This window comes from Aquarana catesbeiana, linkage group LG03 (assembly GCF_042186555.1).
Source record: "Aquarana catesbeiana isolate 2022-GZ linkage group LG03, ASM4218655v1, whole genome shotgun sequence".
Classification (NCBI taxonomy): Eukaryota; Metazoa; Chordata; class Amphibia; order Anura; family Ranidae; genus Aquarana; species Aquarana catesbeiana.
In genome coordinates, this window is record NC_133326.1 from 322,120,547 (window position 1) to 322,148,350 (window position 27,804).

The 27,804-nt window shown below is 44.0% G+C and overlaps 1 protein-coding gene across 3 annotated transcripts in view; it reads right to left on the minus strand.

Moving 5' to 3' along the window:
- The window catches only part of B4GALT7 (beta-1,4-galactosyltransferase 7), a 42,520-nt gene extending 14,977 nt beyond the window's left edge, over window positions 1-27,543 (minus strand). The window contains exons 1-3 of one of the 3 annotated variants that reach the window (XM_073620445.1): window positions 27,391-27,543; window positions 13,301-13,639; window positions 8,564-8,789 (exon numbers count right to left, since the gene is read on the minus strand). In XM_073620445.1, coding sequence (XP_073476546.1) covers window positions 8,564-8,789; window positions 13,301-13,639; window positions 27,391-27,392 — 567 coding nt within the window. In that variant the 5' untranslated portion in view covers window positions 27,393-27,543. Of the gene's footprint in view, window positions 1-8,563; window positions 8,790-13,300; window positions 13,640-17,878; window positions 18,521-27,378 lie in introns of those variants that run through there. The other 2 variants (XM_073620446.1, XM_073620444.1) reach the window with 2 other exon arrangements.
- Window positions 27,544-27,804: the final 261 nt, after the last annotated feature.

A 27,804-nucleotide genomic window follows, 5' to 3' on the forward strand; every position in this document is an offset into this window, starting at 1 on the left:
TTACTGACCTTGCGCACACTCAGAAACGCGTTGTGTTGTTTCCAGCTGACATCACAGGCCGCTTCCTCGGTTTGCTGCTCCGCTCCTCTGCAAGACAGGCCGTGTTCCGTCCCGGCTCTCCGCCGGATTGCGGCATAGGTTTGGGGCTTTCCTGGGAACCGGCGCTCGTCCCTCCACTCTTCTGAAATACATCATCCTACCCAGAACATAGTTTTTACATGTAAGTGGATACGTTTAACTTTTCAATTGCAATAAACTGTTTTACTTAGAGGCGCTCCTCTCCTTTTTATTTTTTCTTTGATGGATCTGAGCTGACTTCACTCCAGAGAAGAGCGGCCCTTTGTGAATAGCCTGATACTGTGCCCTACAAGAAAATTCCATTATCCAGTGTCTTCCAACATATTGTTCACTTTTATGGACTTCCCTTGAACTATGGACTGTTTTCAGCATTTGACATCTTTAATTAACATTATCTATGGAACACCTGGATTAATTCAGCATATGACTTTTTGATTTATTTATAGTATTTTGCTTCATCATTTCTGAGCGCCAGTGTATTTTTATTTTCCAGGATCCTGCAATGTCCCCCCGCGCTGTCTGCGGGCTCCGTCCTCTGCCCGAAGCCTCTCTGTGCCAGGCTCTGTTCCCTGCGAGCGTCGAGACGCACGGGGGCGGAGCCTGACGGCAAATTCAAAAACTTAAAATCATAACACTTACAGTACTGTAATCTTACAGATTACAGTACTGTATTAAATCATTTCACTTCCCCTTTGTCCCCGTTGCTTTGGCCCATGCCCTGCATGCAGTTTTATAATATATATACTGTTCTTTCTGCCTGGAAACTTGAGATTGTCCATAGCAACCAAAAAGTGTCCCTTTATGTCAAAAGTGGCTTTAGACCAGCTAGAAAACAGCGATAATAAATTAGAACACTTGCAGAATTTAGCGATAGTGAATCGTGGGGAAATTTTATTATTATATTATTATTCTTTTTAATTATTTATATTTATTTATTAAATTATAATTTATGATTTTGTGTTTCAAACTTCATCATACCCGGGATATCTACTAGACTCTTGGTGGACAGATATAAGTGCGTTATTGCTAAGAATTACAGACCTACAATATAAAACGCCAAATTTCTATGCAAAACAATTGTACCGCTTTGAGACGCAAAAATATAAAATAATCATACCGCCAGGGAGGTTAAGCAACCACATTATTTTTATCCACCCCCCCACAAGGATTTCAGTTTTTAATGGAGTTGTACAGTTCATAGGTCATACTAAAAAGGTGGCAAAAAATTTGAAATTATTTATCTTTGTCTCATTTTTTTTTTACATCACAGAAACCTTACATTTTAACAGGGGTGTGCAGACATTTTATATTCACTGTACATGCTCAGACCAGGAGGCTGCCTTTCATTTCTTTTTGCAAAAGACTCATGGGAACACAGTAAGAATTTTTGGCTACATCAGATATTTGCTGTCATAGTGAGCTTTTTGTATACTAAAGCGGAGTTCCGCCGAATTATTTTTTTTTGTAAAAGTGAGCAGCTACAAATACTGCAGATTCTGACTTTTAAAATAAGGACACTTATCTTTCCCAGGGCGCCCGCGACATCAGCACCCGAAGCCGATCTGGCGGTGCTGCCACCACCATCTTCGGTAAGGGAATCAGGAAGTGAAGCCTTGGGGCTTCACTTCCTGGTTCCCTACTTCGCATGCGCAACTCGCGCTGTGTGATTCCACTGGTCCCTGCTGTCTCCTGGGACCTGAGTGTCTACCAGAAGACAGCGGGGGGGGGGGGGGGGGCATAGAAGGCGCCGGGAAGTGTAGATACCTGCGGGTGGCTCAGGTATCTATGCCCGGAAGTGGGAGCAAAATACCTGTATTAGACAGGTATATGCTCCCCCCTCCAAGGTGCCAAAATGTGACACCAGGGGGGGGGGGGGGTTGGGAGACGGACGGACCAGAGAAGCGGAAGTTCCATTTTTGGGTGGAACTCCACTTTAATCTGGATATTAGTGCACATATAGATCTAAAGTAATGTGTGCATCTCACTGGACAACGGTGGTAATTACTAAAATGATATTGTAAAATAATCTGGTGAAAGGTCAGTGGAAGAGTTTAGTGAATTTTTAGAATTATTTGGATAATGGTTTTACTGAATTATATCTATTTGATAACCACCTTCACACCCTATTTGCTATTTACTAGGGATGAATCATTGGGGTTTTATAACAAAAAAAGAAACATACAATTTATAACGAGAGCAGAAAATGAAGACTCCCATACCTACTTATGTGACCCTTTTCTCTGAGATAAATAATTTCCAGTTGCAATTATTTTCCTACTATTCTCATTATCAAAGCATTGTTTTCTTTCTGGATTTAAGCATTGTGTCTCCAAGTAGACATAAGGTTAATTTACTAAAAGGCATAGAGACTGTTCACTTGAGTTAGGCCTTCTTTCCCCTATTCACGTACAGTGCCAATGTTTTTCTATAACCCAAACCGGGTTAGGATTCTACCAAGCCAGGACGCCTACAAGCCTATATCCTTAATAAATGCTGACACTAAACTGCCGGTGAAGGTCTTGGCCAATTGCCCCACACAATATATGCCCAAGTTGGTGCACCCTGACCAGTCAGGCTTTATATTGGGCAGATCTTCTTTCATCGACATTCAGCACCAGCCAGCAGCAACAGGGCCATATAGTCACTAGACACAGCCAAGGCCTTCAACAGCATTGAGTGGCCTTTATTATGGGAAGTCCTGTGCAGATTTGGTGTTGGGTCAAAATTTCCATCTTGGATAAAACTTCTGTTGGCTAAACCTCACAAATTAGTATGAACGAGCAGAGCTGTCCTTATCTTTTACCCTTCTTGGGGCACCAGAAGGGCACCCCTCCAGTTTGCCGTGGCGATGGAGCTACTCGCTATTGCAGTAAGAGGATCACCTGTTATAGGTGGTTTTAGAAGGGGTTGCTTGGAGGAGAAAATTGTTCTTTACACTGACAATACCTTATTTTTTATCCATGATGCAACTTAATCTCTCTCAAATTCATTACCTTGATATGGAAGTTTGGCTCATTTTCGGGCCTAGAGATAAATTGTGATAATTACACATTCTTGCCTCAACACACTTATGGCACCTCTTCCTGCAGAAGCAACATTACTGGAGGTAGTGGAATTGTTTAGATAATCTCTCAGATTATTGCTCTATAAACCTATTACCCCTGATTAATATTACAAATATATACGGCAAATATTACAAAGGCCCTTGAATATGGGAGGCCTTGCACTCCCCAATATACGTCTATATTACCTGGCTGCGCAGGTCAGCTTCTTGTGGGCCTTACAGACAAGACTGTTGTCAATCCCACTCATGTCCTTATGGAATGTATTGTGAGTCAGAAATTGGTGGTATTCCTGCTGGAATCCAATTCCCTATTGGAATTTAAAACCTTACCTACCATGATGCTAAAATAAAATATTTTGGACATGATTAAGCAAAATCAAAAAAAAATAAATAAATAAAAAATTAAGATTATTATAGCTATACACCACAAGTCTCTTCAGGAGCTTGGCAAGCTTGGGGTTCTTGATCAGTGGTTGTCCAGAGGTATAACTTTTCTTCACCAGGTCCTTGCCAAAATGCACTCAAGTCGTTTTTAACAACTGGAAGACGAATTGAACCTTCCTAGGGCTTGTTTATAGCAGTACCTACAATTATGCCACGCTTTACATGCTGAACAAACATTTTCCCAACTAAGTCATTGTCAGCTGATTGTTCTGAAAACAGTACTATGGGCAATGGTTAAAAGGGGCAACACACAGTAGCTCAAATATGGTTTTCACTATATAAGATTTGCTACAACTTGAATCTCTTCAATCCCCACATGTATCTTTCTTGTGGTGATGGGAATTGAGAAAATACAGTAAATGGCTTTTATGAATTGCATGGTAATTGTTATCACTGTTTTACATTTATTGACCCCTACATCCTTTCGTTTTTTCCTGGTTTCTCTTACACCCTCAGTCTCAAATCCAGACTACACCATATGCACTCGTAATATACTGACAAATAGAAGGATTAACTATCTGTCGCCTCCATAATGACCAGGCCATTTTTTGAGATACGGCACTGTGTTGCTTTAACTGACAATTGCGATGTCGTGCGACGCTGTACCCAAACAAAATTTATGTTTTTTTTCTTCCACAAATTGAGCTTTTTGGTGGCATTTGATCACCTCTGGGGTTTTTTATTTTTTGCACTATCAAAGAAAGAACCGATAATTTTGAAAAAAAAAAAATATTTTTTACTTTTTGCTATAAAACACACAATAATTACAAAAAAAAAAAAAAATCTAAATTTCTTCATCAATTTAGGCCAATATGTATTCTTCTATATGTCTTTGGTAAAAAAAAATCCCAATAAGTGTATATTGATTGGTTTGCACAAAAGTTATTGCGTCTACAAACTATGGGACAGATTTATGGCATTTTTATTACTAGTAATGATGGTGATCAGCGATTATTAGCGGGACTGCGATATTTTGGCGGACAAAATTGGACGCCAAGTGACACTTTTTGGGGACCAGTAACACTAATACAGTGATCAGTGCTAAAAAAATGCACTGTCACTGTATAAATGACACTGGCAGGGAAGGGGTTAACACCAGGGGCAATTAATGGCTTAAGTACGCTCCTAGGGAGTGATTTCAGAGTGGAGGATGGACTGACTGGAGGAAGAGATACATCTGTGTTCCTGATTAGCAGGAACACAAAATCTCTCTTCCTCTATGACAGAAAGGAGTTCTGCCTCTCCAGCGAACGATCGGCGGGTCCCAGACCCCGAGGCGGAAACAACATACAGGTAAGTTGTTTCGTGCAGCCGGGTCGCACTGCCGCAGTAAATGTGCGGTAGGCGGCCTGGAAGCAGTTAAACGTATGTTTAAAAATGAGGTAGACCTGTATTCAGTTATAATAACTAGTCATGTGTGAGGGGAAAAAAAAAAACAAAAAAAAAACAAAAACACACACAGGATTTGTGTCCTACAAGTGAACACAGCCTCATCTTAATTTACTAAGCTCAGCGAACATTTACTTTGCAAAGTGGGCAGTCTTTGTAACTGTACTAAATCAACCCAAATGTTTCACCCTGAAAATGTTACTATTACATTACCTGTCCATCACCGTCAACCTTAACCTCCCTGGTGGTATGATTATGTCAGATTTTTGAATCTCAAAGCGGTACAATGTTTTGCATAGAAATTTGGCGTTTTATATTGTAGGGGGGGAGAGGAGAAAGAGGAAGAGGAAGAGGAAGAGGAAGAGGAAGAGAATTTCCCCACTATTCACTATTGCTCAAATTACTAGCCCATCACACAGAGAATCGGGCGGATGATCCGACATAGGACACAGCGGGGGGACATTGCAGGATCCTGGTGACAAGGTAAGTACGCTGTACCAGGATTTTGCAATGCAATTCCGAGTGTGGCTCGGGGGTTACCGCTAATGGTACTGAAATTTAACCCCGAGCCACACTCGGGAATACCGCCAGGGAGGTTAAAGTGTTACCAAACCCAGGACCCTGCATACCTGGTCTCCCACAGTACACAGAACAAGGAAATGCAATTACTTTAGTAAATATAAACTGCTAAATACCTTTTCTCATCAGCAGTATATAGCAGTCTTGTGACTTCTTTCAATGTCCAATCAAGCACTGGTTAAAGCTTGTAGGAGGAGATTTCATTCTCCTCTGACTGTCCTAGGCTGCATGACCCCTGATCCTCTGTCTGGACAGTGCCGATTGACCCTGTGTGAATCACATGCACCGCCCCCCCAAAAAAGGAAAAAAAAAAAAAAAAAAAAAAAAAAAAAAAAAAAAAAAGAACAAAAACTATCAATACACGCCAAACTGTGCAGGGTGTCCCCAAAGGCTCTGTATTATCAGGAGATGGATTGGGGGACTGTTGAAGGGGAGGATCAGAGAAGACAGGATCAAACAGCCTTTTTACACGATACAGAGGATTAAGACCTTAAGCTCCACAGTGAGTATAACAAGTATGCTTTACTGCATATACAGACTGATTTTACTGTTGTGCGTTTAATAACACTTTAAGCAGAAGTCCTATTAATCACTTATATAAACAAACAATATTAAAGGAGAACTAAGGCCAAACATTAGTTTTCATTTTGGATGGACTAAGGGGGGGGGAATTGTAACCAGAACTAGTGTGCATATTTTTTTTAGCACTGATCACTGTATTGGTGTCACTGGTCCCCAAAAAGTATAAAATGTGTCAGGTGTCCGATTTGTCCACTGCAATATCGCAGTCTCGCTATAAGTCGCCAATTGCCTCCATTACTAGTTAAAAAAAAAAAAATCCATCTTATTAGGTTTTGTAGACGTTATAACTTTTGCGCAAACCAAACAATATATGCTTAATGGCATTTTTTTTAACAAAAGTATGTAGCAGAATACATATTGGGCCTAAAGTTGATAGAAGAACTTTTTTTTAAACATTTTTTTGGGTATGTTTTAACCACTTGCCGACCGCCGCACACACATATATACGTCAGAAGAATGGCTCGTACAGGCAAATGGGCGTACCTGTAAGTTCCTTTAGGTTTGCCGCCTTGCGGGCGAGCGAACGCTGCGGGAGCGTGCCCGCGGGTCCTGTGAACTATGTTCGCTGGCAACCCGCGATCCTGAGACGGAGAGGCAGAACGGGAGATGCCTATGTAAGCAAGGCATTTTGCTGTTCTGCCTAGTGACATGACAGAGATCTACTGCTCCCTGTCATCAAGGAGCAGTGATCGCTGTCATGTCAGTGGTAGCCCATCCCCCCCCCCCCCCCCCCCCCCCCCCCGCCCCCCCAGTTAGAATCACTCCTTAGGACACACTTAACCCCTTGATCGTCCACTAGTGTTTAACCCCTTCCGTGCCAGTGTCATTTATACAGTAATCAGTGGCTATTTATAGCACTGATCGCTGTATAAATGACAATGGTCCCAAAATAGCGTCAAAAGTGTCCGACGTGTCCGCCATAATGTTCGCAGTCCCGATAAAAAAAAAAAAAATATATCGCAGATCACCCCATTACTAGTAAATATAATAATAATAATAATAATAATAATAATAATAATAATAATAAAATGCCATAAATCTATCCCCTATTTTGTAGATGCTATAACTTTTGCGCAAACCAATCAATATACACTTTTTTTTACCAAAAATATGAAGAATACATATCAGCCTAACTGAGGAAAAAAACATTTCTTTTATATATTTTTGGGGGATATTTATTATAGCAAAAAGTAAAAAAATATTGCTTTTTTTTTTTCAAAATTGTCGCATTTTTTTGTTTATAGCGCAAAAAATAAAAAACGCAGAGGTGATCAAATGCCACCAAAATAAAGCTCTATTTGTGGGGAAAAAATGGAAGTCAATTTTGTTTGGGTACAAATGTCGCAGGACCACGCAATTGTCAGCTAAAGCGACGCAGTGCTGAATCGCAAAAAATGCTCTGGTCAGGAAGGGGGTAAATCCTTCCGAGGCTGAAGTGGTTAAACCAGAAAGTAAAAAAATATTGTTTTTTTACTTTCTCTTTTTTTTGTTTATAGCGCAAGAAATAAAAACCGCAAAGGTGATCAAATACCACCAAAAGAAAGCTCTATTTGTGGGGGAAAAAAATAAAAAAGGACCAAAAATGTTATTTGGGTACAGTGTCGCACAACTGTGCAACTGTCAGTTAAAGTGGAGTTCAGCCTTCCCCTCAAAAAATTAGAAGTCAGCAGCTACACATACTGTAGCTGCTGACTTCAAGACTCCAAGAGCATAGCCTGATGAAGGAGCACGCATGCTCCGAACGCGAGGCACCGCCCGCCTCACCCCGCTCCCGGAAGTGAAGACGCAGGTCAGCACGGCGCTCCACGGAGGATCCGTGACCGATATCCTGGCTGCCCGGAGGCTCTGAGGACCCTCAGCACCACCGGAACAGCTACCAGGACCCAGGTCACAGGACTCACATCCCAGGAACCCCCCCCACTGGCCCGTGACACCCACATCCCCCGAGAGCACGCGGATGAAACTACTTTACATGCTGGTTTTTAGCAACTCAAATGTGAGTGTTTTTATCTATTGTAATAAATATTTTTAACATACATGCTGCACTTAGGAGGTCCTTCTTTCTTTTCTTATTGTTCCAGAGCTTCTTCTAGCTTTTATAGACTGGCTGCCTTCCATTTATTCAGCATAATTTTATCCTTACATGGACTAATACCTGAACTTGTTGTGAAACATTAACTATCACCACCAAGTTCCCCCTCTCAGGAACCCCCAACCCACCCCCTTCCCCCCACCATTTTTAGTTATATGTACTCGGCTACCTCAATTGTGCGCCATATTATCCCCTTGATCGAGGAGACAGATAAGTGGAAGTTCCACTTTTGCTTTAAAGTAATGCAGTGTCGTATGAAAAATAGCCTGGTCATGAAGAAATGTAACTCTACCGGAGGACAAATGGTTAAGAATGAGAAAGTAAAGCATACTCACCAATTCATAATGCTGTTTGGTGAGGAGGAGGATCCCTCCAACATAGGTCTTGTAATGGTACAGGGGGTGAAGTTCTGGGGAAGCCACATGGAAAGGTCCCTTTTCTGGAAACCCATAATCCAGTTCTGGGTTAAGAGGTAGCAGGTCAACATCATGCATAGCAATGTAGTCTGTTTCATTTCCACTCTCTAAGAAGCCCACATTTATCAGAGAAGCCCTGTTAAACCTGAAATGTAATAAAACATTCAACTGTAAGGCACAGAGAAGTAAAATTTAGGTGACATAAAAAGTTGTCTATTCAAAAAAAAAAAAAACACTGTTTTATCATAGTTTGCAGAGAGGGTGGCCATCTAGGTATAGCCGGGTACTTATGCTAATTCCATGGAAAAAAAAAAAACCTTTTTAAATCCTATATTACGTGATTAAATAGTGCTTTCTATATCTGCCAGTAATTCAGCTTTAAATTTTAAATCCGAGTAGTGCATAGCAACACCAATTGTCTCTATTATCCAATATAGTTACTTACTAATCAGAAACACAGCAAGCAATTATTTCAATGCTAGCAAACGGACCCTATAGAAAGCCATCGCAAAGCCAGTTGGGATTTTGTAATGTGATCCATACAGTTTGTGATGTTTTGGAAGCAATGTAATGGATTCATAGTTTACTTCCAGTAAATTTCAGGGTTTTTAATGACCATATTGTAGGATTAAAATATATTAATATAAAAAAAAATAAAAAATTAGTGTTCTATATTATCCAGAATGTAATCTCTCCAGGAAGAAATAACATTCAGAAATACAATTTACTCTCTTCCAATGGGGACGCTAGTTATGGTGACCCTGGTGACACCCTGGGATTCCCTCACTTTGGAGGGATTTCTTCTCAATTCCTGTTTTGGCTATGGAGCAGGAAGTGAAGGGAAATCTCTCTTAGGGGACAAAGATGGGAAAAACAACTCACAGGGGTTAGAACCCTCCCTTACTCTATCCACAATGGCTGGGTTCACACTATTGCAAATTGGATCTGGGTTTTCCGCATCCAATTCTCATAACGGGATTGTGACAGGCTCTCCATGGTCCTTGTAAGCACATGTGTAACCAGTTAACACGAATAGCTCACAGAGCTGCTGTACAGGAGACCACAAATCGAGTCAAGTTCAGGTAAAGGTACTTACATTAGTTGTATTTAGAAAAAACATTACTAATTCACGTCTTTTAAATCTGCCTAAGGCTTTAATTGTAATGTGTGAAGTTTAATGTCCTGTTATAGAGTTTGAAGATTTGTTTCTCCAAGTACAATCCTTCTCACGGTTTACTTTCTTTCATTAGTGTTCCTTTTTTGGTGCCCAGTGACAAATTTGGTATACTTTTATAGGTAAAATATAATCCCGCCTGTGTTGATAATCAACGTATGTAGTTCCGTGTAGTTGTAAAACCAGTTTTTAGGCACATAAAAAGTACATTACCAGTTTTGCAAAAAAAAAAAATTTCTTAGCGATGGAATTTTTCTCTGCCGTGAAGGAAGAAATTAAAAAAAAAAAAAAAAAAAAAAAAAAAGGGAGAAGGAGGTATGAAGGCTTTTGTGATTGGATAAAATTTGTATGACCTGCCTGTTACACTCTTGGAAAAAATGCCTTGCTCCTACATTTTACTAGTGAATCTATGAATTGTATCACATAGTTTCTGTCCGTACACAATATGATCTATTAAAGCAAAACTCTGGCATTAGGTAATAAAAAACTCCAGTCTAATGGAAAAGCAGGAACAGTTCTTAAAAACCAACAGGCATTCCAAATTTAAATTTACCTTTTTTCCTTAAGAAATAGTGTAGGAATAGCTAACGTGCAGTTAGGACACCCTGACATTTGCTGTGCCCAACTCTCCACTAGGTTATGCTGACTGACAAGCTAAATAGAGCATCAGTATGGCAAAACATGTTGAATATTACAGACACAGGTTTTACTTTTCTGTATTCTTCTAAATGTGACAGACTGCAAAGGTTTTTTTTTAATCAATGCGAAAAAAACACGTAAAAAAAAAAAAATGTAAACCGACTAAAATTTTAGATCTTAAAACACAAAGGGGGAGATTTACTAAAACTGGAGCACTCAGAATCTGGTGCAGTTGTGTCTGATAGCCAATCAGCTTTTAACTTTAGCTTGTTCAATTAAACTTTGGCAAAAACCCTGGAAGCCGATTGGTTTCTATGCAGAGCTGCACAAGATTTTGCTCTCTCCAGCTTTAATAAATCTCTCCCAAAGTACCTGCGGACAGCTAAGGAAGCAACCTATTCTGCACACTTCCAGGTTACCCAATAGTGTTAAAGGCTGGGGGCCCCAGCACCTTCCCACAGGCCAGTAAGACTATCACAATGACAGGCCTATTATAAACCGATTGAGTGGGCAATTCAGACAGTATCAGGAAATGTTGAAGCCTGCAGATTAGAGACCCTGGGATTTTGAGGGTTACAGGGCACTCTTTAAGACTTGTATGTTACCCATACCTGTTGTTTGAGGTTGTTTTATTTTTTGTGTTACTTTAATTTTTTTTTTTTTTTTTTTTTTTTTTTTTTTTAGGAACTGATACGAGTCGAATTCAGAGATGAATGCATGCACAGTCTAATAACAAGGCTGGAGAAATCCCAGCAGCCGGGCAGAGGATGACAAATTACAGCTGACACCTATTTAGGGCCTTTTCTTCAATGGCTGTGCCTACTGGCAATGAGACTGCAAAAGAATTTATTTCATCCTTGCCACAAATTCATAAAAAGGTGATTTTTTTTTTTTATCTGTTTGGTAGCATGAGATCACTTTCTTCCATTTGCCTTTTTCACAAATGGTAAAACCGTTAACAAGAAACCTATCATAGTCTACCAAGCAAAAAAAGTTCATCCTTGTAGGTTTTTTTTTTTTTCTTCACACAAAAGGGTTTCAGTTGAATTACATATTTAACAGGTGTTTAAAAGTGCATGTGCTGTATATCCAAAACCTTTTATATTTTAGTTTTGAATAGAGATGGGAATGATTAAAACCCCTGTCGGTTCACCACTGGTAAAGATTTATTTACTTCCTGTTCCAGAAACACAACAGATAGTGAGAGGAAATCTCTACAGAGTTAGGGAACTTCCCTTCTTAGACAGCTGTCACCAGAACTGCTGACTTCATTGGAAGATTTACCCTCACCTACTGTTCTGGTGACAACTTTGGAATAAGTACTCACATTCTGATAGTAGTCACCATGACAAAGAGGATAAATATCCACAATGTCAACACAGACGGCAATAAAAACCTTCCTTATTCTATCCAGAGTGCACCTTGTAAATTTTCTTAGGCCCCTTTCACACTGGGGCGGTGGCGGTAAAACAGCGCTATTTTTAGCGCTGTTTTACCGAGGTATTCGGCCGCTAGCGGTGCGGTTTTAACCCCCCGCTGGCGGCCGAAAAAGGGTTAAAACCCCTCGTATAGCGCGGCTATAGCCGCGGTATAGCCGCGCTGTCCGATTGATTTCAATGGGCAGGAGCGGTTTAGGAGCGGTGAATACACCGCTCCTTCACCGCTCCAAAGATGGGGCTGACAGGAGATTTTTTTCTTCTCCTGCCAGCGCACCGCTTCAGTGTGAAAGCCCGAGGGCTTTCACACTGAACAAACAGTGGAGGCTGTTTAGGGGTGGTTTGCAGGCGCTATTCCTGATTGCACAGAGTGGAGCTGCGGGGTAGTGACATCACAATCTCCACTATCAGAGAACACTTTACATTCATTGAGAGAATGCAAAATGTTCTCATAGTGGCACCCAAGCGAGCAGCCTCCTGTGTTCATTAAGGAGCAGGGCAGCCACTCAGCATGGGATTGGAAAGCTAGCGATAATCACGGTAGCAGAAGTGCCTACTACAGCTATCAGCCAGGTATGGCACATGCATTGGTCTAAGCCGGATCAATGTACCTATGTAAAAATAGCCATACCTGGAATTCTGCTTTAACATATGATTAATTAGGTATTTGCTAACATTTCAAGAAGTATCATTTTTTATTACAAACATGAAATATACTATAAACTAACCTAGAAATCTTATTTTTCCCCAACCAGGGTACAGCTATTATAACAATGTGATTTACAAATGTAATTCTTTTATGTGAACCTCAATTTTGCCCATAGAACTCAGAGTACGCAAACTAATTTCACCTTTTTTGCAATCGAATGATGCCCTAGCCTGTATAACTTAATAAAAGGAAAAAAAAAAAAAAAAAAGAAGGATTTTCCGCTTACATTTTTTGTTTTTTTTCTATCAAAAGCTGATATCAGAGGGGACTGAGGAGATCATGTTTACCATAGTTAACCCTGTCTGTGCAGAGCTCACTGTCAGTTGCAAACAAGATTTGAACACTGTGATCAGAATATCGTACAAAAAATACCACATTCGAAGCGATTGTACAATAATCTGATCATTCGTACACAGCTTTAGTCTGAAATTGTCCAAATGGACAAAGATCTCTCGTACGATATGTATATGTTAATGAGGGGAAACTCAGTGTATCCTCCTTTGTCAATGGGGCAGACTGAGTTTCCTCTCATTTCAAATTGTTAAGGGAAGCTTGCAATCTGCCCAAGGCCTGCTTCATACAAACATAGAAAGGTAAGAATTTTTTGTAAAATATTCTAGGTATGCTATGTGCATGGGAACACATAACGAACATAGTTGGGTATCCTCAAACTTTACTGCAATTGAAAATATACAAACCTATAATGATCCACTTGATTTATTATAAATATATGGTGGCGGATTTTCTTCTCAGACAGGTACTGGTGCATGTGGGGTACAAAGCTTAGGAGTTCCTCAAAACGTTCCCTAAAAGGAATAAGTAAGGCAAGACGGTGTGGACCCCATGAGGGATCCTCACTTATAGTCCTGGGAACTGGTGGACAGGGCTGCTTTGGAGATCTCTCTTCGTGCTTCTTGACATCTCCTGTGCAGCTGAATTGTAACCAGAGCATAGATAAAAATCCCAGTAATAAGCAAGTCAGAAACAGTTTGAAGATGCTGCATTTCCTTGGCAGAATCCCAAGAAAAAGGCCAGACCTAAAGAAATAATTTGAAAAGCTTATTAAAAATAACATCTTACCATAAAAATCCTGTACAAGGCTATCTGCACAAACGTGGAATTAGAGCTCATACATCATAGCATATTACATCTGAATGTGGATCATTTATACTTTCTTAAAAAGTGTTACTAAACCCAGGATCCTGCATGCACTATATCTGGTCTCCCACAGTACTCTACACAGAACATGGAAATGCAATAGTTTTAGTAACAAATAAATGGCTAAATACATTTTTTTTTATCAGCAGTTCGAGCAGTCTTGTGACAGTCTAGTTTTCATTCTACTCTGACTGTCCTATGAGGCTGCAGGACCCCTGACTGTCTCGACAGTGCTGATTGGCCCTGTGCTGACCATATGCACTCTCCGAAGAAAAAAAAAAAATACAGTCTTTAGTAATACGCACCAAACTGAGCATGTGCAGCTTGTCCCCAATGCACTGTACCCCATGTACTGGTTTGGGGACAGTGGAAGAAAGGGTGGAACAGAGAAGACAGGAGGAAACAGCTTTTTACACAATGCAGAGGATTAACCCCCATAGGTTCCACAATGAGTATAGCAAGCATGCTTTAGGCCCCTTTCACACTGGATCGGTTTTCAGGCGGTATTGCGCTAAAAATACCGCCTGAAAACCGCCCCTAAACAGCCTCCGCTGTTTGTTCAGTGTGAAAGCCCGAGGGCTGAAGCGGTGCGCTCGCAGGACGGTAAAAAAAAAAAAAGTCCTGCGAGCCGCTTCTTTGGAGCGGGGAAGGAGCGGTGTATTCACCGCTCCTGCCCATTGAAATCAATGGGACAGCGCGGCTATACCGCGGTAATACCGCGGCTATAGCCGCGCTGTACGAGCGGATTTAACCCTTTTTCGGCCACCAGCGGGGGTTAAAACCGAACCGCTAGCGGCCGAATACCGCTGCAAGAACAACGGTACAGCAGCGCTAAAAATAGCGCTGTTGTACCGCCGACGCCCCCACCGCCCCAGTGTGAAAGGGGCCTTACTGCATATACAGGTTGATTATACTGTTGTGGGTTTAGTAACACTTTATTGTAAGTACACAATGTAAAATCAGGCCTACAAGTAAAACAAAGTATTTCTAAAGGCAGAAGGTAATTACCCTAATTCAGTCTATGCTTTAGGATAAAAAACCTGTGTGCAGCAGCCCCCATCATCTCCCTTAATACTTACCTAAACCCCATCTCGATTCAGCGATGGTGCACGAAAGACTCAGCTGCCTGGGGACTCTCCCTACTCATTGGCTGAGACAGCAGCGGGCATCATTGGCTCCCGTTACTGTCAAAGTGGGGAGAGAGAAAAAGCAAGAGTGAGCGAGAAAGATTACCGCCTTCGTGTCTGAATGGACACACAGAGCAGCAGCTCGGCTCCCCCCACAGCAAGCTGCTTGCTGAGGAGAAACTCAGCAGGACGGAGGGGCGAGAAGCATCAGCGAAGGACCTGAGAAAAGGAGGATCTGGGCTGCTCAGTGCAAAACCACTGCACAGGGTAAGTAAGTAGAACATGTTTGTTATTTTTAACCCCCCCCCCAAAAAAAATAAGACTTTAGTATAACTTTAAATGCCCATGATAATAAGAGTTGGAGATAGGACAGCTACAACCTCCACTAAAGCACACAACACTTTACATTTACAGTGCAGGCAAGGTCAGGCAATATGTAAATATGATGCATTCAAATAAGGACGCAATGTGGTCTACAAAACTCCTACGCGCCGGTTCACATTAGAAGCGGCACGACTTGCAGGTCGCCTCACCGAGGCGACCTGCACACGACTGCCGCGGCGACTTGCAAGACGACTTCTGTATAGAAGTCTATGCAAGTCGCCCCCAAAGTAGTACAGGAACCTTTCTTCTAAGTCGGAGCGACTTGCGTCGCTCCGATTAGAACGGTTCCATTGTACAGAACGGGAGGCGACTTGTCAGGCGGCTAGGTCGCCTGACAAGTCGCCCCTGTGTGAACCGGCTCTACAGCTGTTAGATGCTGCAAGTGGGGAAACAATCAACACAGAAGTGATTTTGCTACTATGCAAAAAGGAGTTTCTCAGTTGTGCAGTACAGAATTGTAGAAGAGCACATGTGACAAGTCCTGAAGGAGGACCATATACTATTTGATTAATGCAATTAATTCAAGTGTCCCTTACAGCAATCAGGCTGTAGGTACAGCATCAGAAGTATAATAGGATTCCGCAACACATTGCCGAATATCGCTGTCTTACAGAAGTCTTCATCTTTTCTTCATGTGTTTCCAATGCTTCAGGTGATGTTTTTTTGTGCAGTGAAAAACAATATAATCTGTGACATCTTATCTGATCATCATCCTGGTGTCTGCTTCCTGTTTTTACTGTGTGGCGTTTTGTGCAGTTGGAGCACTAGAGCCATATCTGTTCTTGCAATGGGCATCACTGGGGTTGTAGAGATTCTTGCGGGTGTCCATGTTGAGCATGAACACTCCACAATCATCCATATTCTTCACATATCTTAGTTTGCTAGTAGGTAGGGACCAGGTTTTGCTAAAAACTCGAGAAATACAATGTGGAAATTTTTTTAGGAGCTCCAGCCGAAGTCTATGGGGCCAAAAACAAGTAACTCTGCTAGAAAAAAATAAATGAATGTACTTTTTCACAAGACAGCACAATACTCAGTTTTGAAAAGGCACTGTTGAAAATAATGGGAACCTTTATGTTGAGCATGGTCACTTCAGGAAATAACTCAGGTGTGGAAGGGAGCTTAAAAACTAACTCCACTTCTAGCAACTTGTTACAAGCTACACCTGTAATGTGTAACACATTGCAAAGCAACCCTCCCACTGCCAAAGTACCCCACCTGGCATTACAACCATTATCCACTGTTTGTGGGTACAATGCTTTTGATTTTTTTTCAGCAAAAACAACATGTGCCTTTATTATTATTTTTTTTTTTTTTTTTTTTATAAAGGTGAACTTAGCCTTTAAGAAGCCAAACTGTCCCCTTTACTGCATATGGTCAACCTCACTAATATGGATGATGGCAGATTCTGGGATCAAGGATGAACAGCAGCAGGCAGAACTTCTACGGCCCTTCTTGATAACAGATCAAATTTGAAGTTGAAGTTTAATGAAAAAGTTAAAAATGAAAAAACAGCACCAGGGATGGTATTCGCTAGGATTGCACCGATACCAATATCTATATTAAGCATTTGCATGAGTACTTCTACTCATGCAATGCTCCGATACCAAAAACTGATACCTTTGCCGTGGGATTTGAGCCCATACAAAATGAATGAGCTCAAATCGCACTGCAAAGAATCGCATGTAATTTGAACAGGAATGTGGTGCGATTCCTGTCCGAATCACATGCGGTTTCCCGCACCACTCCTGTGTAAACCCAGGCTGAAGTCACTATGACAAGTAAGGATGAGCTCCGGCGTGTTTGTACACTCCAGGTGCAGAGCCCGCCAGGAAGTCAGCACGGCGCTGCGCTAATCATAGGCAGTGAGACATTGTCCCGATGTGTGGCTGCAGAGATCGGGAAATGTCTCACTGTCTGTGATTAGTGCAGCGCCGACTTCCTGGTGGGCTCTGCACGTGGAGTGTGCAAACACGCCGGAGCTCATCCTTAATGACGAGCCTGGAGTGGTGCGAGAAACTGCATGTGATTTGGACAGAAATTGCACCGCATTGCTGTTCAAATCACATGCGATTCTTTGCAGTGCAATTTGAGCCCATTCATTTTATATGGGCTAAAAATCGCTCTGTATCAGTAATTGGTACTCACTCTAAAAAAAAAAAAAAAAAAAACACACCACAGGTATTGGTGCAGCGTGTCCTGTGTGTTGGTGGCTGCTAAGTTTTATTTCCCTGGATACTCCTGCAGAGGTGATCTTCTAGTGCTGGGGGGGGAGGGGGGTTAACATGAGCGACTGCATACCATCCCTTTCCGCCCCTCCTCCATTTGTAGAAGCTATGCTATCAGTTCCCACAATGAAAAGCGTTCCATAATTGGAGGTGAACTTTTCATTTATCATACGTTCCTCTAGGCATCGACAGCTTTTTATTGCAGGAACTGATAGCACGGTGCCTATGAATGGAGAAGTGCTGAAGTGGTATCCAGGGTCAGAGGACTTCTGAGTATAATCATTGGTGCTTTTTTTTTTTTTTTTTTTTTTTTTTTTTTTATGTGTTTTCAGTAACCTTTAGCTTAAATTAAAAAAAGGGGGGGTGGGGGGGTTCTTACCTGCTGTCTTCTCGGAGATACAGCGCTGGTTTCCGTCGTGTCAGATACATTTCTGCTAGCGCACGGCTCACCGACTCTTGAATCTCACATACTCGAAGCCATTTCAAACCAGCAATTAGAGTATCCTACTATCTGATCTACATCGGTCATCGTATCATACAGGAACACTAACGTACCCCGTGCACATTAGCTATCCCTCCATACCACAGCCTGCCTTTAATAATACCATAAAAGTAAATAAAACAACAGCTAAGAAACAATACGCCCCTTTTAAAACTTTTCCCAAATCATCATAAAATTAACTTGTTAGTGATAATCAGCCTACCAGCCACACATACAGCAATAGTGGAGTCATTGATGTATACTACATGGAATGCTATGTTTACAGTGTATCAGGCCAGCTATTTACATATCCCAGTACAGCGTGCACCTAGAAAACTCTTCCCCCTGTCAGTAGCAGAGGCTTCCCATACAGCACACAGAGCCTGTCCCCTATATCACCCTCACCCTCTCCCTACACCCCTGCCCTGTCCTGTCCGTTCCGCTATTCCCGGCAATCTTGTCTCCCTAAAGCCCGTTACACGCTGGCTATTGAGAGACTCGATCCGTCAGAATACATGTCCCCCCCAGCAACACAGCGACTCGCATAATGGTTCCGGTGCTAAACGTTCCTACCGTCACACAAACAAGAGGTTGTGATGTGTTGTGCTTATTCATTCGTCTGCATATAATAATTCCTAACACAAGCTTCTTTATCATACATTTATCTCTATTATTAAAGCTATAGTATGGCCAAAAACTATTTTTGTATAGTGAATATACATTACCTCTATATTTGTCTGCTGCAGAATTTGTTAAAGCAGAACTATACTCACCTTGGCCCCAGCGATGTAGTATCCTGAAGCTTCCCGCTGGCCACTGACATGTTCAAGTAGCTGGGTATCATTAGCCATTGGCCAGGCCGATATGACATCACTCCTGCACATGGTGGAATGCTGTCAGTTTCAGCATTGCTGAATTTCTACAGTGAGCTGCGCATGCACAGCTCGCTGTACAGGGGTGGACTGGCAGGTAGGTAACTTTGATGCAGAAGAGACAAAGCATGTCTCTTCTGATAAAAAAAAATCCTGCCCATTTTCATTCCTTAGATAAAGTTCCACTTTAAGGAGTAAGGATGAGTTCAGGTGTGTTTGGACCTTAGTCTGAACCCACCTGATCTATCCTACCAATAAGCTGTCACTGCGCACTGCCAATCGTACGTGGCCAAGGCATTCCCCGCCCCATGTATACAAGAGGTGTGTTGTGTATTTAAAATTAATTTGAGACATAGACATGGACAGGCATTCACAGGACTTCTTTACTTAATCCAACACAGACATACAGGAACCATAGATGCTCAAATTATATATAGCTATACCAGAACAATAAAGAAGTGAACATATTTACAATGCTTCCCCCTACTGGATGGAGAGCAGTATAAAACACTAATACATAACACCTAAGTGTGTGTATGTGGAGGTGCAGGGAATGCCTCAACTGTTTGTGATTGGTGCTGTGCAATGACAGGATTCTGGCAAGGGTAGATCAGGCAAATTCCTACTAGCACCTGAACCCACCTAAGCTCATCCCTGTTAAAGAGAAACTGCAGCCTGATCTATAAAAAGTAAATGTCAGCAGCTACAATTACCGTACAATACCTGCAATTTGGCCCAGCTGAGAACCAGGCTTGGTTTGAATCTGGGTCAGGGCTGAGTGACTCAGGGAGCATAGTTGCCAACATTGTAAAAAAAAAATGTGGGACACTTTTGTGGCTGTAGGCGGAGCTGTCCAATAATTAGGGGGCGGGGCATTCACCAGCAGGCGTGGCTTATTAAAAACAGACAAGTGCGGCGCGCGAAGCGCGCCGCGCCGAAAAATGGGCGTGGTTTACGCGAAATTGTGGGCGTGGCTTAAATGGGCGTGGCTCTAGAGGGTGTGGTTAGAGTCTGAAATGAATGAGGGATGGAGAGGGATTAGAGGGGGAGAGAGAGGGAAATGACGGGACAGCAGCCCCAGATCCTACACAATAAAAATATGTGTATTCTAGAAAGTTTAACAATCAGCAGATAAAGATACTCCAAACACCTGGTGTTAATGCTTCAATCATCCCGGCACCATGATTGTTATGGTGTCAGGATGATTGAAGCGCATTATTTCTATTATTACATTGTAATATAAAATGAAATCATTCAACTCACCATAATGCAGAATCAGTGGGATCCCTGAGCGTGTTACTAGCCACGTCGCCTGCCACCAGCCGTCCGTCCTTGCTTCAGATGTCCGAGCAGAGTCCGTCCTTGCATCAGGTGCCCCCAGCGGAGCCCCCCTCACACCAGGAGTCCCCAGCGGAGCCCCCCTCACATCAGGAGTCCCCAGCGGAGCCCCCCTCACACCAGGAGTCCCCAGCGGAGCCCCCCTCACATCAAGAGTCCCCAGCGGAGCCCCCCTCACATCAGGAGTCCCCGGCGGAGCCCCCCTCACATCAGGTGTCCCCGGCGGAGCCCCCCCTCACACCAGGAGTCCCCAGCGGAGCCCCCCTCACACCAGGAGTCCCCGGCGGAGCCCCCCTCACATCAGAAGTCCCCAGTGGAGCCCCCCTCACATCAGGAGTCCCCGGCGGAGCCCCCCTCACATCAGGTGTCCCCGGCGGAGCCCCCCCTCACACCAGGAGTCCCCAGCGGAGCCCCCCTCACACCAGGAGTCCCCGGCGGAGCCCCCCTCACATCAGAAGTCCCCGGCGGAGCCCCCCCTCACATCAGGAGTCCCCGGCGGAGCCCCCCCTCACATCAGGAGTCCCCGGCGGAGCTCCCCCTCACATCAGGTGTCCCCAGTGCCCCCCCACTCACATCAGGTGTCCCCAGTGCCCCCCCACTCACATCAGGTGTCCCCAGTGCCCCCCCCACTCACATCAGGTGTCCCCAGTGCCCCCCCCACTCACATCAGGTGTCCCCCCCTCACATCAGGTGTCCCCAGTGCCCCCCCCACTCACATCAGGTGTCCCCCCCTCACATCAGGTGTCCCCAGTGCCCCCCCCACTCACATCAGGTGTCCCCCCCTCACATCAGGTGTCCCCAGTGCCCTCCCCCCCTCACATCAGGTGTCCCCAGTGCCCTCCCCCCCTCACATCAGGTGTCCCCAGTGCCCCCCCCCTCACATCAGGTGTCCCCCCCTCACATCAGGTGTCCCCAGTGCCCCCCCTCACATCAGGTGTCCCCCCCCTCACATCAGGTGTCCCCAGTGCCCCCCCCTCACATCAGGTGTCCCCCCCCTCACATCAGGTGTCCCCAGTGCCCCCCCCTCACATCAGGTGTCCCCAGTGCCCCCCCCTCACATCAGGTGTCCCCAGTGCCCCCCCCACTCACATCAGGTGTCCCCAATGCCCCCCCCCACTCACATCAGGTGTCCCCAGTGCCCCCCCCACTCACATCAGGTGTCCCCAGTGCCCCCCCCCTCACATCAGGTGTCCCCAGTGCCCCCCCCCTCACATCAGGTGTCCCCAGTGCCCCCCCCACTCACATCAGGTGTCCCCAATGCCCCCCCCCACTCACATCAGGTGTCCCCTGTGCCCCCCCCCACTCACATCGTGTCCCACAGCGGTGCGCGCGCTCACCCCCCACCTAGAACCCCCGCCCCTTTCCATAACAGACTGGCAGCGGGGCGGGGGGTAGGCGAGGCGGAGCGGGGCGGGGCGAGGCGGGGCGAGCCGAGGCGGGGCGAGGCGGAGCGGAGCGGGCCGAGGCGGGGCGGGCCGAGGCAGGCCGAGGCGGAGCGGGGCGGGCCGAGGCGGAGCGGGGCAGGGGGTGGGCGGCGACGCAGAAGCTTCGTCTAGCCCCCCCCCCAGCCGTCTTCCTGAACTCCAACAAAATGGCGGCCGGCGGAGACAATGTCTCCGCCGGCCGCCGACCTCTAGCGGCGGCGGCGGTTTCAAAAACCGGAACCGAATTTTTCGGGACATTTCCCGGGACGCCACAAATCCGGGAATGAAGTCCAAGTCCCGGGAATGTCCCGGGAAATTCGGGACAGTTGGCAGCTATGAGGGAGGCTGGATGACTCAGCAAGCAGCATCTCTGGTGACCCCCCTCTGCTTTCTGGACCCTTGGAGAAGCTTCCAGAAGTAGAGGGTGGAGTCTAGGAGGAGCTGCTTGGAGTATCAGTAGCAGGTCAGCACCCTCCCGAGAGACCAGCTGGGTGGGCTGGTGAGTGAACAGTATGAGAGGACTGTGGAGAGAGAGAGAGTGTCAGTCTGGGAGGACTGTGGCGAGGTAGCCAGGAGGGCTAGTAAAAGGGGCAGCTGCTGCTAGGCGGGCTGGCAGTGCCTTAAGACATGGTGCTGGGATCAGTAGCCACAGGAGTGATTATGGACACTGCAATATTGCTGCACATTTAAAGGGGGCCTCGGGTTCCTGCCTAAACCAGTTTTTTTTGCTCTAAATCTGACTGAGTGCTTTGTCAGATCCACAAGCAATGTTCCAACTGGAATTTTGCAAGCAAGTGTGCTGGAGGAAGTGAGGAGTGTAACTAGACTGTGTACAGGAGAAGTTGTCCCTGAAGTTGTTTGAAGTCAAGTGGGCATCCCATAATTTTCCAAATCCCATCCAAGTTATATCCCCTCAATAAAACAAAAAACCAAAATACTGGACTGTTTCCTGACTCTGAGGTGACTGTGCAAATTTGGTGTGCCTGGCTGTGCAGGGTGGGGGATCCCATTTCACCTGCGGCTCCTTAGGGGGTGTGCTACATTGGGATTTCCAGAAAAAGGTCATCAAAATCAAATAAAAGTGTAGCACTGTTGAAAGGAGAATGGGTAGGTATTGCAGTGAACTTATAGCAATGAACTTTGGAACCCCAATCAGCATTGTTCTGTATATACCGTGCAGAGATTTTAGTGTGTTCCTCAATGTAGGTCAGCAAGCATAGGAAAAAGATAACTCCCAACACAGAAGTCAACCAGTAAGGGATTCAAAGGCCCTCTTTACAAGTTCATGTGATTGCACAAACTTGCCTTGCCCCTTTTTAAGGATTGGAATAATCTGGTGCAAACGAATCTATCATCACCGGTCCTGCTGTTTCAGGTCTCCTCTGCGATTGCTTCGCATACTGTCCCCTGGTCGCACTGCCTGACTTCAGGTATGCGGTTGCCCTTTGTGTCTGTCGTGACCTATGAAGTCTCTCCAAAATTTCCACTTTGTGCTCTCTTCCATTTTGAGCTGCGAGCTTACATACAGCCAATCCCAGCACCGTGCACACAGGCAATGCAAGAGACACAGAACCAAGGCCACGCCTTTTTTCCTCCTCAACAGAGGTGATCGACAGCAACTCCCAAGCTGTGTCTAAAGCACAGCCAGGGTATGTGTGTTTCCTGGCTGTGGTATGAGGAGCAGGCTTAGAGGTGAAAATAAAAAAAAAAAAAACAGCAAGGGCATGTAAATCCTGCTTTCACTAAAACTTTATTTATAGCATTTTTGAGACAGGTTTTCTTTAATGAGACATCAGGGGTCCTTTACAGATGGTGTCCAGCGCTGTCTTTCTACAACCTAAAATCTTCAGTGCTGTCTTCAGTCCTGCACCATTATCTTGGATTCGGGAGCTGACTGTGACTTCCAGATCAGTTACAGCTGACTCCACACCGCACATGTGCCAGATGCACTGATTGGAGCAGACTGTTCCAAAGCCTCTTGAGAGGTGTGACGTATCCTAGGAGGCTGCGTGTGAGAGGGGGGCAAACCCAACACACACGTCATCCTTGCCTAGGCGAGGCATAAGTAAGTGGGATCAAGTACCTTATGGACAAGGTACTTGCTACTCAAAAAATAAAGAGAGGGCCCAGATAATACAATCTACAAAAAGGGAATGAAGGACATCTTTATTTTTTTTTTTACTTTTATTCAGCCCATAGTCAGAACATTGAGTGCCGAGACTTGTAGTCCCAGCTGCAGTACATATATCACAGGAGGTTTTTGCTCAGCACCTCCTCCATTCATAAAAAAGTCTTGTATTCTGTTTGCTGAATGCAAGGTGTTTGGTGATTGGAAAAGGAGAGAGTTTAGCATTCATCCAAGCCTCCTCCCTTCACAGAACACCTTGCAGTCTGTAAAAAGGATCTAAATGGAGGAGGTGCCATGTGAGTGACCTCCTGTGCTACCTGTACTGTAACCAGAACTTCAAGTCTCAGTGCCAGGCGTTTGGCACCAGCAGGAGACTGTGGACTAAATAGGAAAACGTAACAAATGCTGCAGCAGCCACAGGTGGGGCACACTTCATCGGAAGTAACTTATTTTTATCATGAAAATGTAAAAAAATCGTTTTTGGCCATACTTGAGCATTAATAATGTAAAAACTGGAGGACAGTAAGGCTCAAGAAAAGATATATAAATTAAGTAGATATGGGACTTTTTTTCCATAATCAGGGTAGGCATCCTCACACAAATTATTATTCTAAATGGGAGAATGAAATTGTGGAGAAAGTCACCACCCTAAATTTTCCTCCTTTAAAAAAATATAATTGTATTGTATCAAAATATCAATAAGTTAAAAAATTCCAAAAATATTGAAAATATTTCTTCACCATACCCACCAGATTTCATAAAAACAGACAGAGGTTTTCTTAAAGCATAACTAAAAGTGGTTGTAAAGGCTTTTTTTCTCGATTCTAAGCCAGGCTACGTGCATCTATTGACTGACACAATGCTGCTCGGCCCTGCCCCCCACTCCCTCCCTACTGAATTTGACCAACAGCATCAGGAACCAATGGCTCCCACTGTTGCCTGTCAGTCCTTGTGTGAAGAGGGAGAGAAGACTGCAGCCAGGCACTGGATCAATCAATGATGTAAAAAAAAAACAAGTTACATTTACATACATGCTTCAAGCTTCAATTATCAATTGTTTCATTCATACCTATTATATTGCTTTTGGCACTGCTCAAAGTAGAGGTGAAAGTATATCCCTGTGTCCCAGAGCATGGGTTGCAGGCTTATCCTGATACAATCCAGAGGGCTAGTAATGAGGCTGAGTGAAAAAACACATCACCGACATCCCTATGGAAAACCAAGATCCCCCCTCTTGTCCAATGGAAGGTGTAAACTTTAGTGGTGCTGTGCTGATGAGGTGCTTGAATAATGTTCCAGAAGCAGGTCTGATGGAATGTAATAAATCATCTGATGGCCAGACTGCTTAGCTAAATTCTACACTATATCCAGCTCCCTCCCTGGAACATGCATGTCCAAAGGGTGCCCAGGGATGTGTTCTTTCAATACTACAATCATCAGGAAGTTGATATGTCACCCTCTATCCCCGTTGGCTATTATGCAAAAAAAGAAATACTAAAATACAGCAGCGACTGCTACAGGGGTTGACTGGGGGTATACACACCTATACAAGTAAAACAAAAATTCCTACACTACTAAATGCAGTGTTTTGAGTTAGTGATTAATGCTCTTTATTAAAACCCAATGTACTGAATAGGACTTTAGTGCTCCTTTAAGCTGGCCATACATGCTTGGATTTCTTTCAGTTTGATGGCAATCACTGTTCAGCCAATTATTTTTTTGCCCCGGTTCCTTCGATCTATGGATGGAAGTTTATCAAGCCAGGTGGTGGCGACAGGGCCAGATTGGATTTTGATCAATTTCACAGGAAATTACAGAAATTCATGCCATGTGTGATCAGCTTTATGCTGCGTACACACGAGCAGACTTTCCGGCAGACTTGGTCCGGCGGACCGGACTTCGTCTGACAATTTGATCGTGTGTGGGCTCCAGCTGACTTTTTTTTACCAAAAGTCCGACAGACCTAGAAATAAAACATGTTTCAAATTTTTCCGTTGGACTCGAGTCTGGTCGAAAAATCCGCTTGTCTGTATGCTAGTCCGACGGACTAAAACCGACGCTAGGGCAGCTATTGGCTACTGGCTATCAACTTCCTTATTTTAGTCCGGTCGTATGTCATCACGTACAAATCCGTTGGACTTTGATGTGATCATGTGTACGCGGCATTACTCACCCTCAGCTATCCCAGCCTCCTTTGCTCATTAACAATGTGGTTAAGTCTCCAATACTATGACTCAATACATGACAACAGGATCTGGGATTTAACTAAAAGCCCCACATAACAGACGATATGTATGATAAAACTGAAAGTACTACCCTGATTTCCGAAAAGCATTTGATTCAATCTCCTGGCCATACCTACAATATCTGTTGCTTAAATGGGGCTTAGGCCCCCATTTCTGTACCTGGATTCTTTCCTTATACTCTTCTCCTCAGGCAAATATGAAATATTCCGGTTTTAAACCCACGTATTTTCCTATCAGATGCAAAACTCAGCAGGGGTGCCCACTTTCGCCTCTCTTATTCATCCTACTTATGTGAAAAATGAGCTTGCCCCACTATAATTATTCCAGCTGCAAGCAAAACCAGTGTGTGTAAGTGTTCAAATGTGTATAGAAATAAGTGTTGCGCTATTGACCCTGGTTTGAGGTCCACTATGCTCTGGACCTGAATTAGGGTCCCCTAATTGAGTTATGGACAGCAATTAAACGCAGAATTTCAGATCCTTTGCAACATTACTCAAAAGCAGAAAAAAGTTGTTGGTTGTAGATCTCCTTTATATATAATGCACACATGCTCACATCTTTCTATTTTTTCTTTTCTTTTTCTTGGTTTCAGTGTTCAAATGGGTAAACTAGCACTAGGTAATCATGGAAGTAATTGTAAAGAGTTACTGTAGGATCTCCGAAAGGCCTCCTTCACACAGGCAACTGGAAGTGGTAAAAATAGAAGGCAGTTATCCCAAGTCTCCCACAAGGTGCTGGAGTCTCCTGCATTTGGTAGCAGGCTCCCGGACACCTGCGAGTGCCCTGCGATCTCCCGGCTGCAGGGCTGATCCTGGGTGGCAGTGGTGTCATCCATGTGTCCCCCTCCGTTCTCCTCTGCCCCCTTTGTTCTCCTCCGCCCCCCCCTCGTCCCCCGCAGCCAGCTCTCTCCTCTCCTGCGGGCTGCAGGAAGGATGTGTCAGGATGGAGAGTGGAGGAAGGGGCCGGTAAATATGTCATTTACCGGCTCCTTCCTTTTCTGAATTGGACACAGTGATCTATCGCTCCTATGTCCTGTAATAACTGAGCAGAGTAACCTGTGATTACTCTGCTTCAGTTTATGAATGGTCGGGAGACTGTGTTTCCTGTCATTCATCTTCAGTGCTGAGAAAGCGACTGGGGAATCTGGTCTGTGGTGGGTCTTACGGTCCCTTTATTTCAGAAAAAGCTGGAGCTTTTAAAAGAGGGGATTTGTCCCTACCACAAAACAATAAACAATTTGACTCTTGATACTCTTAATCATATACTGTATGTTTAATTTGCCCTAAGCTTTATTACCTTTATAAAAACTGACAAATGCTATTTCTGATTTTCTGCTTCATGTGTCAGAAAATAAATACAATACAGTAAAAAGAATTCAGTCATAACTGACCGTGGTACTCACATCTGGGTCTGTTAGGTCCATGCAACTGCTACCTTTCGGATATGGAAGGTCTCCAGATCATTGCAAGGTGCTGTCCCACAAAGGAAAGCTCTCTATCAAATTGTATGCTCTGTTATCTAAAAGATCATTCAGCTGACCCTACCCTAGAGTTGCATAAGATGACAGCAAACAGGAAATACCTGTAATGCTTATCACGTAACAGAGTACAAATCCTGTCCAGCCAACAGCTTCTGCTCATTCTTGGTTTCAACAGTTCATCTAATGCGGCAGGATCCAAAGAATGCTTTCGAGTCAAAGGACTCTCTAGAATCAGTGTATTGCCGCCTTCTTGTACAGCCCTAAAATATTTTTTTCCGTTCCAAGAGCTTTATTTGAAACATACAAATACAACAAAGTACACAGATGAAGGTATTA